General features: G+C 35.4%; 1 protein-coding gene across 5 annotated transcripts in view; it reads right to left on the reverse strand.

Annotated features, from left to right (window-relative positions):
- LOC105381510 (rho GTPase-activating protein 7) overlaps positions 1 to 15,270 on the reverse strand; it is a 198,259-nt gene that overhangs the window by 33,914 nt on the left and 149,075 nt on the right. For 3 of the 5 annotated variants that reach the window (XM_038106645.2, XM_048622183.1, XM_048622184.1), the window contains one exon: positions 5,016 to 5,087. In XM_038106645.2, coding sequence (XP_037962573.1) covers positions 5,016 to 5,087 — 72 coding nt within the window. Of the gene's footprint in view, positions 1 to 5,015; positions 5,088 to 8,969; positions 10,134 to 15,270 lie in introns of those variants that run through there. The other 2 variants (XM_048622185.1, XM_038106647.2) reach the window with 2 other exon arrangements.

Genomic DNA, 15,270 nt, shown 5'->3' on the forward strand with positions numbered 1-15,270 from the left:
TTTTAGAGACACATACTACACAAACACATATTGTAAATACACATGTATTTTGTATATACAAGAGAGGTAGTGTTGAATCATAATGCACAACATTGATCTAATGCAACGACCTTCGACCCACACAGTCTCAATAAAATCTTTAAGGAAAAATGTAGAAATAAAAGGTTACCGACTACATGTGCGTTTGTGGTTGCTGGCCAGTCACATGCCGAAGAATATTATAACAATCATAAGGTAGGTAAGTACATTAAATTCTACAGTAGACACAGAAAACCAATAAACATACTATTACTGTACCAACTACGGAAGTCGACTAATGCACGCGGTGACATGAAATTGAAAGCATTATAAATATGCTTCTAAAGAAATGTGATTTTGCATGCACCATACTATAATACTATAAACTAACCCCCTTATTCATAGAGAAGTTACAAAACGTTTTAATTAATAAACTGTTTTGTCCCTCTCCGACCAAGAACAATTTGTTCTTTGGCAGAGAGGGACAAAACAGTTTATTAGTTAAAAAGTATTGTAACTTTTCTATGAATAAGGGGGTAAGTTTACCGATCCAAAATAAGGTTACCGCCATGGCTCTTAAAATTGTAAGCTCAGTAAGTTTCAGTGTCTCGGTCACATGTATCGGCTAAGTAACCAAAGACCGTTGGGATACCTAGACAGGCAGAGGGTTCACCATAGCTGAATGTTACTTAGATAGGTATAAGGATACCTTGTGTGGCGGTCATAAGTTGGTCCCCGCCTGCGATACTTTCCATCATAGAATAACTATTTTCTATGCTTTCCATTAACATTGGGGCTTGTTTTCATCTTTTTAGCGTGCAGTCGGGTTTTTTGTTTGTTTATAATAAGTATATATTTTTTTACTATGGCTAATACTCAATAACGTGCATTTTTGTGCCCCTTATATTATGACTGTGTGATATAGAGTGAGTTACTGCAATAATTAGGTACGTCTTCCGTTTTATTTGTGTTGTATAGATGGATATAGGCTCAAGGCTCAACCCGCGCACGGGTGGATGCTACGGCCATGATCCCCATACAAAGTCACGGTCACACACAAACAGACAGTGAACCACTGTGTAAATATAAATTAAACTCTACACTAATATTGGATACCTCTATATGTGAGTTAAATTATGTGTTGTATTGATTAAAATGCTTTGTGGATACAGGATGTCCCTGATTATTGCACATTCGAAAGATAGTGAGACACAACTTGTAATTTTGTTCAGCTTTTGTTCTACGATTTATGGAAATTAAAATTAAATTCATAGGCAATGTGTCACACAGCTTGTCATGCAGTTTAGGGATTGCTATGAGATTTTCGTAAAATTAGCTATTCCATAACAAGGAATTTGAGATGGCCTTTTAGTGTGGTTTAGCATTTATTTTTCGCAAAAATCCATAGGGAATAATTATTAGACCATAGTTTTGTTCAATACAAGAGTGCGTTTTTTGTATTAAGTGGAGGTGTAATCATCAGTCGGCATCTTAAAAAAAGGAGTTCTTGGAAATACCTCGCACGCATGGCTGGCTCACCACATGTGACCTTCTATACAGATTACTATTGAACGAATGGAAAAGTATAATGAATGAAGTTGTTTTCATGACTCACAGTTTTTAGCAGTTCTACGCCCGGAGGGAATTAAAGGCTTTTTATAGTGAAAATATGGTTGAGGTTTGGTTGAATTGAACCCGGAATCGTATGAAATGGCATAATTGCGGCGGAATTCCCTCTGAATGGGCACTTCATAATGTGGAATTCCGGGGACAGCTCGCGATTCCTGATACCGCTAATTGATTTTAATATTTTCGCAAAGAATTTATTTCCATGAATTAAAATAAATAGTAGGTATAATAAACGTAAGTAGATACTATTTATAAATGGGTTATCTGAGGGTCGTTTAAGTTTGTTATTTATCTCTTAATTTAATAATAAAATATAAAGTAGAGTTTTTTACAGCAATACTGATTAGTAGGTTAACGCTTTTAGAGGATCCAGCGGTAACCCATAAGAGGGTGTAGAAAATACTAGCACTGCGACACAATTATGAATTGATCCACCACTTTTATATTTTTTCTTGATGCACGGGTATTATAATGTCGTAGGAAGGAAGTGACACAGCACATAAACTTTGTAAATAAATGAGGTCAGAGGACACATAAGGGTCCTGTAAGTGTACATTTTGGGTAAACTCTATTATGTTGGGTAATTTCTTAGGCAAGTTATTGAAGGGCTCCTTGGGAGTAAAAGTTAGTGCTGTTAAGGAATCGGTTAAGTGCCCACTGAATACCGAAATAAACTAATAACCAATTAATTATTTGTCTGAATAGTGAAATGTTACCCACAAGGATTTAAAATATTGTTTGTCATAAAATATCTGTACAAAACGTTATTATTATGTAGGTATGATTTGTATTGATTCACAGTTTTAAAGTAAAGCTATACCAAAATTAACTTTGGTGGTTTTTTGCAATCTATTTTAACCGAGGATTATGTACCTACTGTAAGAATTACTTAATAAGAAAGCCAAAGATTTACCTACCCAACAATTCAAAATAGCACTTCACTTTTGTCACAATGTTTCAAGTACAAGTACAAAATGTTCAATCCAGCTGACAATTTAACCGATCCGTACCTGATTTTTCTCACTTTTTGGGAATGTAATTCAAAAAACTACAGGATACCCGATTCGCAACAACTGTCCACATCCACAGAAAATGTTAAACTAACCGATAGCCCACTGATCTCACATTCCATCCCTTCAAACCTAAACACGTATCTTTAAAAAAAGTATTTTGACAGATACGATACCACACGGTCGGCCTTACAGATCTCACGCTGATAGTAAACAACACAAAGGATAACTGACCTAAAGGAAATAGGTTTAAGGTTCTAAGTGGGTATTCTAGTGCAAGTGCAGAAAAATGCAGTCAGTTTTTGTAAGAATAGTGACTTACCCGATTATGGGTAAGTGCAATTATTAGCTTCGTGGCAATTGTTTAGTGTTGACGTAACTAATCCGTTATGCAGTTTACGAATTTTATGGTTTGTGATTTTTGTCGTGCACTCATGAATCATAAACATGATTATGAATCATAAACATTGTCGTTTTAGTGTTTTTTACTACCTATATTATTTTATAATAATTGGATTCGGATGAGTTATTTATTATTCGGATAATCACACAAAGAAAGTTGTTCAGAATGAGCTTTCATCCCATTTCGCTTAATAAAGTTTTGGAACACTCTGTATGAGTAAATAAATCATATTTTACCTAACCTAATCCCTCGGATTACTAAAATGATATAACTTAAAACCGGAAATGACAGGTACGTTTAAAATGCTTGTGTAAACAAACGAGGACTTAACATTAAACTGCTATCTTATTTATACTACTTTTTTTATAAAAGGACCTCACAGCTACATTCACAACACTACCAACGAAAATATTTGCACTGACACGGATCGATGGAGCTAAGGCTCGAATAATAGAAGCAGGTAAAATGATAACATATTCCTAAGAGTTTCAATAAGCCCATACTTAAAGATAGATAGAATATAATCTTTATTGTTACTCCAATAAAATAATAACAGTTTACGCATCACAAAGGCGCGGGTCTTATCACTATCTATAAAGAAAAAAATTGGCTCTGACTTATTCATCTTATAATTCGGTGAATAATTTAAAACTCGTTCAAAACATATTCGTAACCTTAAAAGTAAAACTATACATAATATTGATTCTAAATCTTCAACCCTACCCTACCGAGCTACCAACAAAGATCTATTTAAAAATCCCCAACAATAAATATTCATCAAAACGTCATAAATCATAGCCAACCCGTCAAAATAAAAACAAGTAGAAAAAAAATGTTGTTGTCAACCTTCGTCCACCCATATTTAGGACTATAATAGAATATTTTATATCGCACGGGGATATCTCGAAGATCCTTTGGTCCTTGGAATGTTCGTTATTTAGGTCATATTGTCATTGCATTGGTGTAAGAATCATAATTAATGGTTTCATTAAACCACTTGTGTTGTGGATGCTGTCTGGATTTGGAGGAAATGCCTTATTAAATAAACAACATAGTATCTTATGGTCTTTATGTAGCTATTAATGTTACAGAATATTCTTATCTATTATATTTTAGCGTTACCCAAAGTAAAAAGAGTCTGAATTCTATCGGTAAATACATTTAGAGAAAACCTCAACTAAATAACAATAAATTTCTTAAGCTTTCCCTTTGTAGAACGAGAAAATGTAGGGATCTTACAGTGTCTTTATTTTTGTAGGGGTATGGCAAATGTTTATTTTGTTATGTTGGCACAAATCGAAGAAAATCGGCCACATTTATAGCGTTAGAACACAAAAGTAAACTCACTATTACACTTTACAAGTATGATGCACCAATTTTTTTTTTCTGAGGCTTGGTAAAATGAAAAATAGGTTGTGTCGGAAAATCCAATCTATGTTGCAACGATTTAAATAAACAAAATGTACACACATTCGGCGGATCTCGCTCTAACAAAGTGAGCTGTCGCTCGTGACAATCCGCTCGCCGGCTTAATTAAAACCACATAACACGATACCACTTTCATAAATAAAACAAGATAAAGCTGCGCCAATAATTTTCACAATTTCGAGTGTGTTTCTGTAAATTTAAACTTGCATAGACTTTATACAAAACTCAGAGCGCTACAAAACTGTGGTCTTAGGCCTTCCTCATCCAGCCACTACCGAAGCTACATGTTTAAGACCCTCGGTCTAGTACCTACCATACCAATAAAAACACATAAGCAGTGGCTCGCCCATGGAAGTAATTAGTTCTATGGGCTCGCCTCTAAAACGTCAGTCAGATCGACAAGTTACATCAGATTTGACAAGCAGATTTGATCAGTTTTCGATTTCTTATTGTTAATGTTCGGTGGTGGTAACTGGTAACCCCACTAGCTATCCTCAGGTGTAAAACTGCCAGTATTACTCGCTTACCTTCGTACATCTGCGCATACTGCGGGAAGCCGGCCGCTCGCAGCCATTTGCACGCCTCGCCTGCTTCTATCTCTGTAACAAACAAACGTTCACATTAAAACTAACTTGAAAAGTATATATTTTTTTAATTTACATGAAAAATATAAGTTACAGTCATATTGCATGGTTGCCTGTGGGGTTAGCTAGCTCATTAGTTATAAACATTAGTCTTATATATAATATATAATATAAGACTAATGTTCGGTGGTAAACAATAGTTAAGCAGCGTCGCTCGCTTGTCAAATATGACGTAAATTGTAAGGATCTGACAGACAGTTTGACAGGCGAGCGACGATAGGTAGCATTTCTTTAAAACCGTAACGTAAAATGCTAATAGGAAATTTACTTGAAAGATAATATTTAAAAAGTTCACCGTATTATGTGGTCCGTAAAGACCTCCGCAGTAAAGAATAGCCACGAAGCCAAACCCTTTCATACCCACTTAGCAATTCAAATAAGTTTTTTATCAACAAAACTTTCCGCATTAAAACACGGCTCCTCTCATAACCAGCCTAGAAATTTGAATGCTTACGTAAAAGAAGAAGGGCCGGAATACGAGTACAGAACAGATAAAACAAAAGAAAACGGCTTCTCTTGAGGTCAGTCGACGTAGGATTTGAAATGAGCATTTTCTGTGATATTTTGTATAGATGGTGCAATGTTGGTTAGGCTGGCTGCTATGCCGTATGTCTCACAATACATTTTCATCCGAAAACATATTATGCATGTAATTAATCTTGAAAAATCATGTAAGTACAGATACTAAATTGACAGATTCTGAACGGTTAATCAACAGTCGACTGTCCCGCCAATATACAATCGACTTTTGATGAGCTGTTCAGAATCTGTCAATTTAGTATCTGACATTGAAAAACAGACTTTACCTAGAAACTAAATAACATGTGATCTCTCAACGGTCTTTCGTGGTGGGAAATGGAAGTAAAAAATTTGCATTATAGTGCAGCCAATCTAGTAGGTAATGAAATACCTTAGATATTAAGTGCTAGCTTTCAACATTTCCATTATAAAAACATCAAAGAAATGTGCACGATACTTTTCCTAGAATGCTATAAATGACTACATTAATGGTAAAATAAATTTCATTTCTTCCAAGAGAAGTTTCTTACTCATGTGTATTGATTCCTGCGAAATTTTGTTTATATTATGTTGTTTCCGATTAGATCTTCAAAAAGATTAGGTGTTCATACTCATGACTCATTTTGTGCCAGGTATAGTATATTATTTATTATCTTTTCTTTAAACTGTGATAAACGATTATCTAATATTCACTGTATTGTATTTATTCCAAAACGGCGCGATATGGCTCGAGACCGCACGTGAGTACAGTTTTTTATTATTATTATTAAATACTTTATTGCACAATACTAAATAAGTACATAGGCGAACTTAATGCTAACAGCATTCTCTTCCAGCTAACCTTGGGTGTTGTGGAGAAAGTTATAGGTAGTGCGAAAGACTGAGAGGAAACAGATTAATGTAGGTACTGCAAAAAGTTGGTGTCTCGCTTGCGAGTCACCTCTGACTACCTCTTCGGGGTATTGCAGTTGTGAGCATTAGATGTTCTATATAAACAGGAATAACATAGTGTAATAGTTGAAACTTTTTATTGGTCGGACTATTTTCTCAGTTTGATGAATATCAACTAAGTAAACCATCTCAACAAACATAGAGTCATCTTTAAGCTCCCAGAGGTGCATTGGGAAGTGGGTTCCAGAGGGTCACTCTATATGACCAAAAACTAAGTTTCGAAGCGCTGCTGCGCGATAGCAACGACTGTATCTCGTTGTATAAAACTTTCCGATTGCACAACAGCTTTTGTTCGTTTTTATTTATTTATTTAATATTTTATTGCACAAATATGCGATATAAGTTTACAAAAGGTGGACTTAATACTAAAAGAATTTTCTACCAGCCAACCTACAGGAGGTACAAGAAAAAAGGTAGAAGGGTGCAAAAAAAGTTTTTCGTAAGTATAGAGTAACCCTCCAGCACCTAATGGCTCACAGTGCAGGGTGAAAGGGCCAATCAGCTCTATTGTTGCCCTGACACCAACAAATGTCTAAATAATGGAGAGAAACCGAGATACAAACAATGGTTCGGATGCCACGGGATCCGGGCAGGTATGAGGTGGATGCGGCACACAGTTGAAAACAAGAAACATAATAGGATATTTTAACCGCTTGAATCCCTTGAAATCAGTCGTCAGACGCTATATCGCGGCTTCGGGACGCAAAAGATTAATATAGAGGTATTACCATCGTTCTCGTTACTAGCACCTAAGTCTGTTACACAAAATAGGCTTGTCCTAAGAGATAAAGCCACAACACTCAGTCCTCGGCTTTCCTCATCTAACCAATAGTTATTGGCTACCCAGTCGTTTGTCCAGCGGTCCCGGTAATTTCATTTTATTAAGCTCATGAATAATCATTTAGTAACGTAAAGTTCAAGCCTTTTCCTCTTCAAAATTAAATTTTAGTCTCAAATCAGTTTGGAACAGTTAATCCAATCTTAACCCCAAAACTGTAATCCCGTATCTAATTTAGAATTTAACCCATCCATATTTTTCTGACATCTTCGACCGAGTTACTTCCTAAGGTCAAAAGGGCCGATTTAAAAGTAGCATACAAACAAATATAGTTGAACAAACATGCAGAAGCAATATCTCATTGGGAACCTTTTAGCGAATGATTTATTGGGCAATAAGGGCCATTATTCTCTGACAGCGATAGCCAGCTAAAGTGACAAATTGGTCTTATAATTATGTAGCTTGTGCTGGGAAATTTAAAAAATGTTGGTGGTCTGTGTTGTAGTCTTAAATTTGGTTTAGATTGTAAGTGCTACATGGAGAAAAGGCATAAATAATGCTAATTACTAAATGTTGCAATAGCCCATCGCAATATTAGCCTAATGATACAATAGGGTAAAATTTCATAATTGAACTTCACGTAACCAGACAAGAAAAAAGCATTACTATATCCATAGATCCAATACAAAATATTTTATGTACTTGCTTGGTGCCTAAGCTTTAAATGTTAATCTTATTCTAAACTAGACAAAATAACGGACTCCAAAACGGGTCTTCACCAAACAGTTTGTACCATTTGTTTGTTTCTTCCGAAGTTCTTTATCTAAATGTAAATAGGCTGAACTAATTAGTGTAATCTCTAACGATAGTAGCTGACGTAATGCGCAGGCGCGGGCGTGCCTCAAATTGTTTAAGTTTATTTTTCACTAGCTGTTCCCGCGCGCTTCGCTTCGCGTTATAAAGTTTTCCCGTGGAAATTCGGGAAAAAAAGTAGCCTATGTTCTTTCCTAGGGTCTAGACCATATGTGTACCAAATTTCATTTAAATCCGTTCAGTAGTTTTGGCGTGAAAGAGTAACAGACAGACAGACAGACAGACAGACAGACACAGTTACTTTCGCATTTATAATATTAGTTAGGATAGTTAGGATTGAAGTTCTATTTGAAACGATTAATGAAAATTTAAACTAAACCCAATATAGGGTGTTCTAAAGGTGGTACTTATAGTAAGCCGAATGACTTGGGAAGACACTTTGAACGACTATTGTTTTTCAAATTTGGTGTCTTCAGTTTCAATACAATACCTATACTAATAATTATGTACTCATCTAGAAGATGGACATACCTAGGTACACACAAATCCTATTTTAATATAATGTAGGCTGGTTGTTAGAACATATCTCAATCTTTTTAATTAAAACCGAATATAAACAGCAATATTCTGGTAATTAATCTTGTACTAAACCACTATGTTTTTACGAGCCATATCATTCGAAAACGGCAACGCATTCATTTAGCACATCATAACCAAGCCAACTCTTTACAATGCAGAAACTATCATAACAATCAAAGCATAGAGCATAACATTACCTGTGATCTTAACCGCACTCAAATTAGGGACACTCATTTTCAACACATTTTGCACAAAACTCCTGAGCAACCATCCGTACACTCAACTTGGACTGCACTGAATCACACCACTTTCCATAGAAATTCGATCACTGACACACTAACAAGTTTTTCATCAATCTTAATGACTTTTTAACAAACCGACGATGTGCAACTATTTATCGTACTTTACGCAACAACCGGTTAACTTGGACTGTTAATGACTCGCTTCTGATTTTGTTCTGCTCGTTTTTTTTTTAAACAGTGCGCTATGGTTTTTGAATTTCGAGCCGCTTTCGCTCGCTTAGCATAATTTCTTGCTTATTATGAGTTATGATCAAAATAAGGTTGTATATCATTTCACTTGACACAAACTGCTTCCGCACACAAAGAAGAAAACTGACAACATTCGAAATGAGAACGATACATTCTGAAATTCCACAACTGTTAGAATTATTCCAGGCTTTTTAGCTTTTCAAATTTGGAGCAAAACATACTGGCCACATGAAAACAAAACAAATATTAGAGAAAAAACACTGGCGGGCGAACGTTTTTGAAATTGGAATAAAAGTATTGTATCGGCGTTAGGCAGTCTTGCCTTTGAGCAGTAACCTGAGAATGAGATTATCAGTAGTTTATCAAGCGCCTTGCTACGAGTATGTGCGTTGTGCGTCCTTTAATCACTAGACACGTCACCGATAGTGGATTGTTGATGTCATACGTTTTTTTTTACTATTTTGGATGCGGTATCGACAACAATAGCACGGCCGAAACAAATGTAACTTTTGCCAAACTACCAACTGGAAAGTTCATTTCAATAGTTGTATTAGTAAAATTTGTAGCACATAAGTCAAACAGGACTTAGTCCTTTAATTTCCTCAGACAGTCCAGTGATAGGTATCTTAGGATGTTAATCATTTTTTGAAGTCATAGATGATGATGATTACGACCCATGTTCCACCGACTTTATTATCCGTGATACGCACCCATGTACAAAGATTCTGAGAAACAGGTTTACTTAGATAGAGTTATTTGTGAGGCCGCCATGCATTCTTGTTGACGCGATGCCCTTGTTGCACCGGCTATGTGCCAGTACATAACATTATATACTGGTTTTTGCACATGTTTTTGTAGTTGAGTACATAAGCCGCAGATTCTAACGGAAAACCTGAGATCTTACAAACATATTGAAGTACTTACTATCAATTTAAAGTAAATTAAGTAAGTACCATGTTATAAAATTAGAACTATGTACTTGTACTATTCTATTATTATTACCGTTGGACGAAATTCTAATAAAACATAAGATAGTTTTAGGACCTGTTTCACAATATCTGGATAATGACTACCCGTGGGGTAAAAGATAGGCTGTCACGCTCTGTACCTAATTATATTTTAGACAGTGACAGCATGTCTTTTATCCCACAGGTAGTCATTATCAGACATTGTGAAACATGCCCTAAGTTAAGTAAACACGGTGACATGTCATACTTTCATAATACCACGCGTCGTCACATTGCCATTTAGACTACATAGTAGCGTTTTATCTACTTGTAGTATCAATTCGGTAGTCTTATGACTCATTATGACGTCACTAAAGATATCTACGTTTGTGTTTGTAGTGCTGTGTAGATTGAATCGAGAGATTACTCACAACCTGCTTAGAATTAGCAGAATTTGGGTTAAGGAAATATTTACTTTGAATATCTATCGAATGAAATTATTGGTGTATTTACGAGGAATAATTTTAGAGGGTAATTACAATACTTATACAAAAGACAACAGTGTTTTATATAAAATAAAATAATTATGTACTCTATCATAAGATCATATTATTGTAATATCCATTCATTATTTTTATCTTTACTACATTCATGTCGTCAATGGGTTTTAAAATTAAGGTAAATATTTTTATTTTTCTTATCAGTTGCTGTCAACCTCTGTATATTTTGTATGTACTCGTATACATAATATTACATAAGTTCTGTAAATAACCGTTGGTGGCTGGATAAGTAAGGTGGAGATACGCTTTCTACTACAATCCATCCATCGATCCAATAAACTTAATAGTTTGTGGACATAATAACATATTTCAAAAAACTGCTATTTTTGAAAAAAAAAGAAATTCATAATAAATATTTATACATAAGTGGCAAATTGTAAGGCAGGTAATTTATAATGTTTTTTTTTTATCTATGACTAACCAATAGCCATGCTACTTCAATGACCGTGTAAAATTCAGACTGTAAAATATTTACGATCGTTGATCCTTACGAGGTGAGTCATAGCAAACTTTGCTATCGTCCTGACCTTGCCATGAAAACACCTACCTACGTGCTCAGTTCACGTAAGAATACTTAACTAAGTTTGTTAAAACATGATTAGCTCACACTTAAAGGTGCCCATACACGAGCGATGTTTTGTAAAATATCTAATCAAAACTGTAAAGGTATTTTCTTAAAGTAAGAAGCGTAAGCGGGATCGAATATAAAGTCATCAATAAATACCGTTAATTCTTAGCCAGATGTTTATAATAAACCTGATGATTTTCTCCTACCAATGATGAAGAAATTTCGGACAAGCACGTCATTTTGAAGAAGACATTACCTAAAGCCAATTTTGGGAGTTCGTAGGTATAATTTATCTGATATTTCATCGTAATTTGATACTTAAATATCACTAATAGTTGGTTACGCCATCAGCACTGTGTAAAAAATAAGAAGTCATCACGATCGGCTGTGTTTATAGCTTTTTTGGTAATGCTTATCACATCGTTTTACAGCCTACAGAGTATATTAAAATTAACTTAAGTATTCGGTTTAGGATTTGGTCAGATTCAGGACAAGTCTACATTACAAATTATCTCAAACTTAGGTGCTTAGATTTCTTCTATTTCGTCATTCTCTTATATTCTTTGTGGAGTGTTAGTTCCTACACCTGACTCACTCAAATTCAACCTTTGTATGTACATAATTTATCCTCTTAATTTATAACTTTCCTTCCTAAGCTTAGACGATTTCCTACAACGCTGTTGCACTGCTGAAACTTAGCCACAGTGGTCCACTTAATGAAAAAACTTGCATAATATTACTACACGATCATACTTCTAATCAATTCCTATAACAGTCTTGCCTGTTACTAACAGTAGTAATAAAAAGTGGATTTCATTCATCAGACAGACATTGTAACAAATATACCCGTCATAAATAAAGTTTTTATATTTTGACCTAAGACATCTTGTTAACACACTTTAGTATCTCTTCATTATAAACACCTCATTATAAGTAATTGCTTGATAAGTGTTATCGTTTATGTACACATTTATTCCTATTTTTGCTCGGATCATTGCATAACATAACACTTTGTGATACAGATAACACTCGTATAATAGTTTATCGTTTGCGTAAGTCAGTTCATTCATAAATTTGCGATGCACTTGATTATCGCGAGCAGTAAATTTTTGTTACGCTCTTTACTAAAATTTCTATTGGCATCTTAACAGGTTTTTTTTTATAAGTTAACGTTTCAAGACAACTAGGTAGGTCGGTTTTTAACCACTCGTCTGTCGATTCGAGTGTTATAATTCATTGCAAAATAGAAACGATTGCACTAACTGACAATACTGATGATACGTTTACAATTGGACCTTCATTCAATTTTCAGGTCCCACCCTGTATAGCTCCAGCAGTCTAGACGAAAGACTAGACATTGCAACATTACTTAAATTGTTATGAATCATTCTTATTTAAAAAATAATCAGATTTACTAAAAAACAAAAGAAAAAGTTTTGATCCAATTCATTGTCCGTAAACGGTTTTTTATAACGTGTTTTATCAAAATTGTTATCGATAAAATGATAAATATAATAAATTTATGTCAATAAAACCGCTGCTTACAATATCGCATCTGCATGAAGTATCGTAATATTAAAAAGTAAATTCACTGCTGGACATTTTATTCGCAGCCAGTTATACTCGATGCATCGATTTACAAGCAATAAGGTTGTGTGAAAAAAGTTTATTAGCAACTAGCTGTTACCGCGAGCTTCGCTTCGCCTTAAAAAGTTTTCCCGTGGGAATTCCGGGATAAAAAGTAACCTATGTTCTTTCTCAGGGTCTAGACCATATGTATACCAAATTTCATTCAAATCCGTTCAGTAGTTTTGGCGTGAAAGAGTAACAGACAGACAGACAGACAGACAGACAGACAGACAGACAGACAGACACAGTTACTTTCGCATTTATAATATTAGTTAGGATTAGGATTTGTGCCACCTTCACAGCTGAATCCGCAATCCCAACCAATAAGAGAGGAGAGGATTTCATTCGTGTGAGGTCTACATTGAAATCGAAGTTGACGTATTTTTCTGTTAATACTTGTCTTGTATATTGCATAAAGATTGAAATATAATTAGCACATCCGTTGGGTAGACATGAATATTTTTGTTCACGTGAGAAAATCTTAGCTAGAAAAAACTGATGCGTTTTACGTTTCGAAGCGACTCTGTTTGTGAGCGTAATTAAACAACGGGCTTGGACAATAACAGTAATATTTATTTATTATTTATTTATTTAATCCTTTATGATAATAATAATCCTTTATAGTGTGTGTGTGTGTGTGTGTGTTTGTTTTTAATCCTTTATTGCACAAATATAAAAATAAGTGTGTACAAAGGGTGGACTTAATGCTACAAGCCTTCCTTGTGATACCTTCAAATAAAAATAAAACAGTAAATAAGAATAAGGTTTCTATCACAGATTGACTTACATACGTATTGGAGCATCCTAAACACATAGGCATTAACAAAACACCACTTTACGCAGTTCGAAAAGAAAAAAAAAAACTTTACGACACAAAAGTGCCTATGTGAAGTAGTAAAATCGGAACTGAGTTTTTCTTACTCCCGTAATCCTGACATCCCATCCCATCCCATCCCACCCCGTGGCGGGCATTCCGAGTAGTTTAAATAGTTAGTACTAAACCACGTCTTGTGGACAGTTTTACGACTCGCTCTGGCCAGTCACGCATGCGTGGCGGACTATTCTGGACAGAGAAAATTAAATGATTCTACGTCGGTGGTAGTAAACGTGAGGTCGAAATCTTAAGGTATTTATGGTGACATTTATAATGATTACGCGAAAGCTTAGAAGTCGAGATAATAGATCCTGCGGCGAAGACGACCTACAGATGGCATGGAAGCGAGGTAGAAAGCAAATTGTAAGTCCTACATCGCGCAATCATAACAGAGTTCCGTATGTAGGCAGTTGCCCAGCCATCTAAACCGCCCACTTTTGAACCACCACGACTTCTTTACTACAACACTACTTAAGATTTTAGCAGTAGGTAAATTTAAAATTGTATTTTAATCAAATTTTAAATACTTTTTGTACCGACTGACAGACATTTGACAGGCGACTAAATACGTTTAGCGTTTGGTGAAATTCCACCTAAAGCTAGTACCTTTACAATCGGCCAACGTCAATTAGGTAGAAATGAATCATAGATCTCTACCTGCATGCGTGCGCTTTGGCTGATTCAACGCAGAACTACATTGCAATAGAATAGTTCAGTGATTTCGAATACCCTGTCCGATGACGCTCCAAGCAGCCGTGTTTATGACCTGTTCACCATTTTCCATTTTAGATGAGTCGAAGATGAGTTAGACGAGTGTGTGAAGGCGTTTGAAATTGTGGTTGGAGGTTCACTCTAGTTTGAAAAAAAAACTAAAATCTAGCTCCGGCTAGATGGGGTGACGACTTGCGAAAGGTGGCTGGTTATGATTCGATGCGGAAAGCTAAAGATCGCATCCAGTGGCGTGCTTTGGGAGAGGCCTACGTCCAGCAGTGGACTGCTATAGGCTGATTATGATGATGATGATGATGACAAAAAACTATGGTTCGGATCGCCGCTATGGTTACCAAGACTTGTACCTATTAGGGCTGATTTGAAGTCAGATAAAAGTTATCTGAGGAATAATTCTGATGCTGTCGCGTCTGAATGTTTGTATTAGACAGTGACAGCAACAATTTTATTCCTCTGATAACATTTATGGGACTATTGAAAAATCAGCCCTTCGACTCGACTCCATGACAGCTCTCGGTCGTTCGTTTTTTTTAATCTAGACTAACCCTCCCATGAGTATGCTGACACCAAATAACAGCTGTTTGCTGTTTTATTTATTTGCATGTCGGCCATAATTGCAATGCAAGCCTGTAGTGTATTTCAGTTCACTTTATGTGTTTTTTTAAAGGTGCAGGGTGCGATAATGATTTTAATTTGTTTG

This window comes from Plutella xylostella, chromosome 7 (genome assembly GCF_932276165.1).
Source record: "Plutella xylostella chromosome 7, ilPluXylo3.1, whole genome shotgun sequence".
NCBI classification, from domain to species: Eukaryota; Metazoa; Arthropoda; class Insecta; order Lepidoptera; family Plutellidae; genus Plutella; species Plutella xylostella.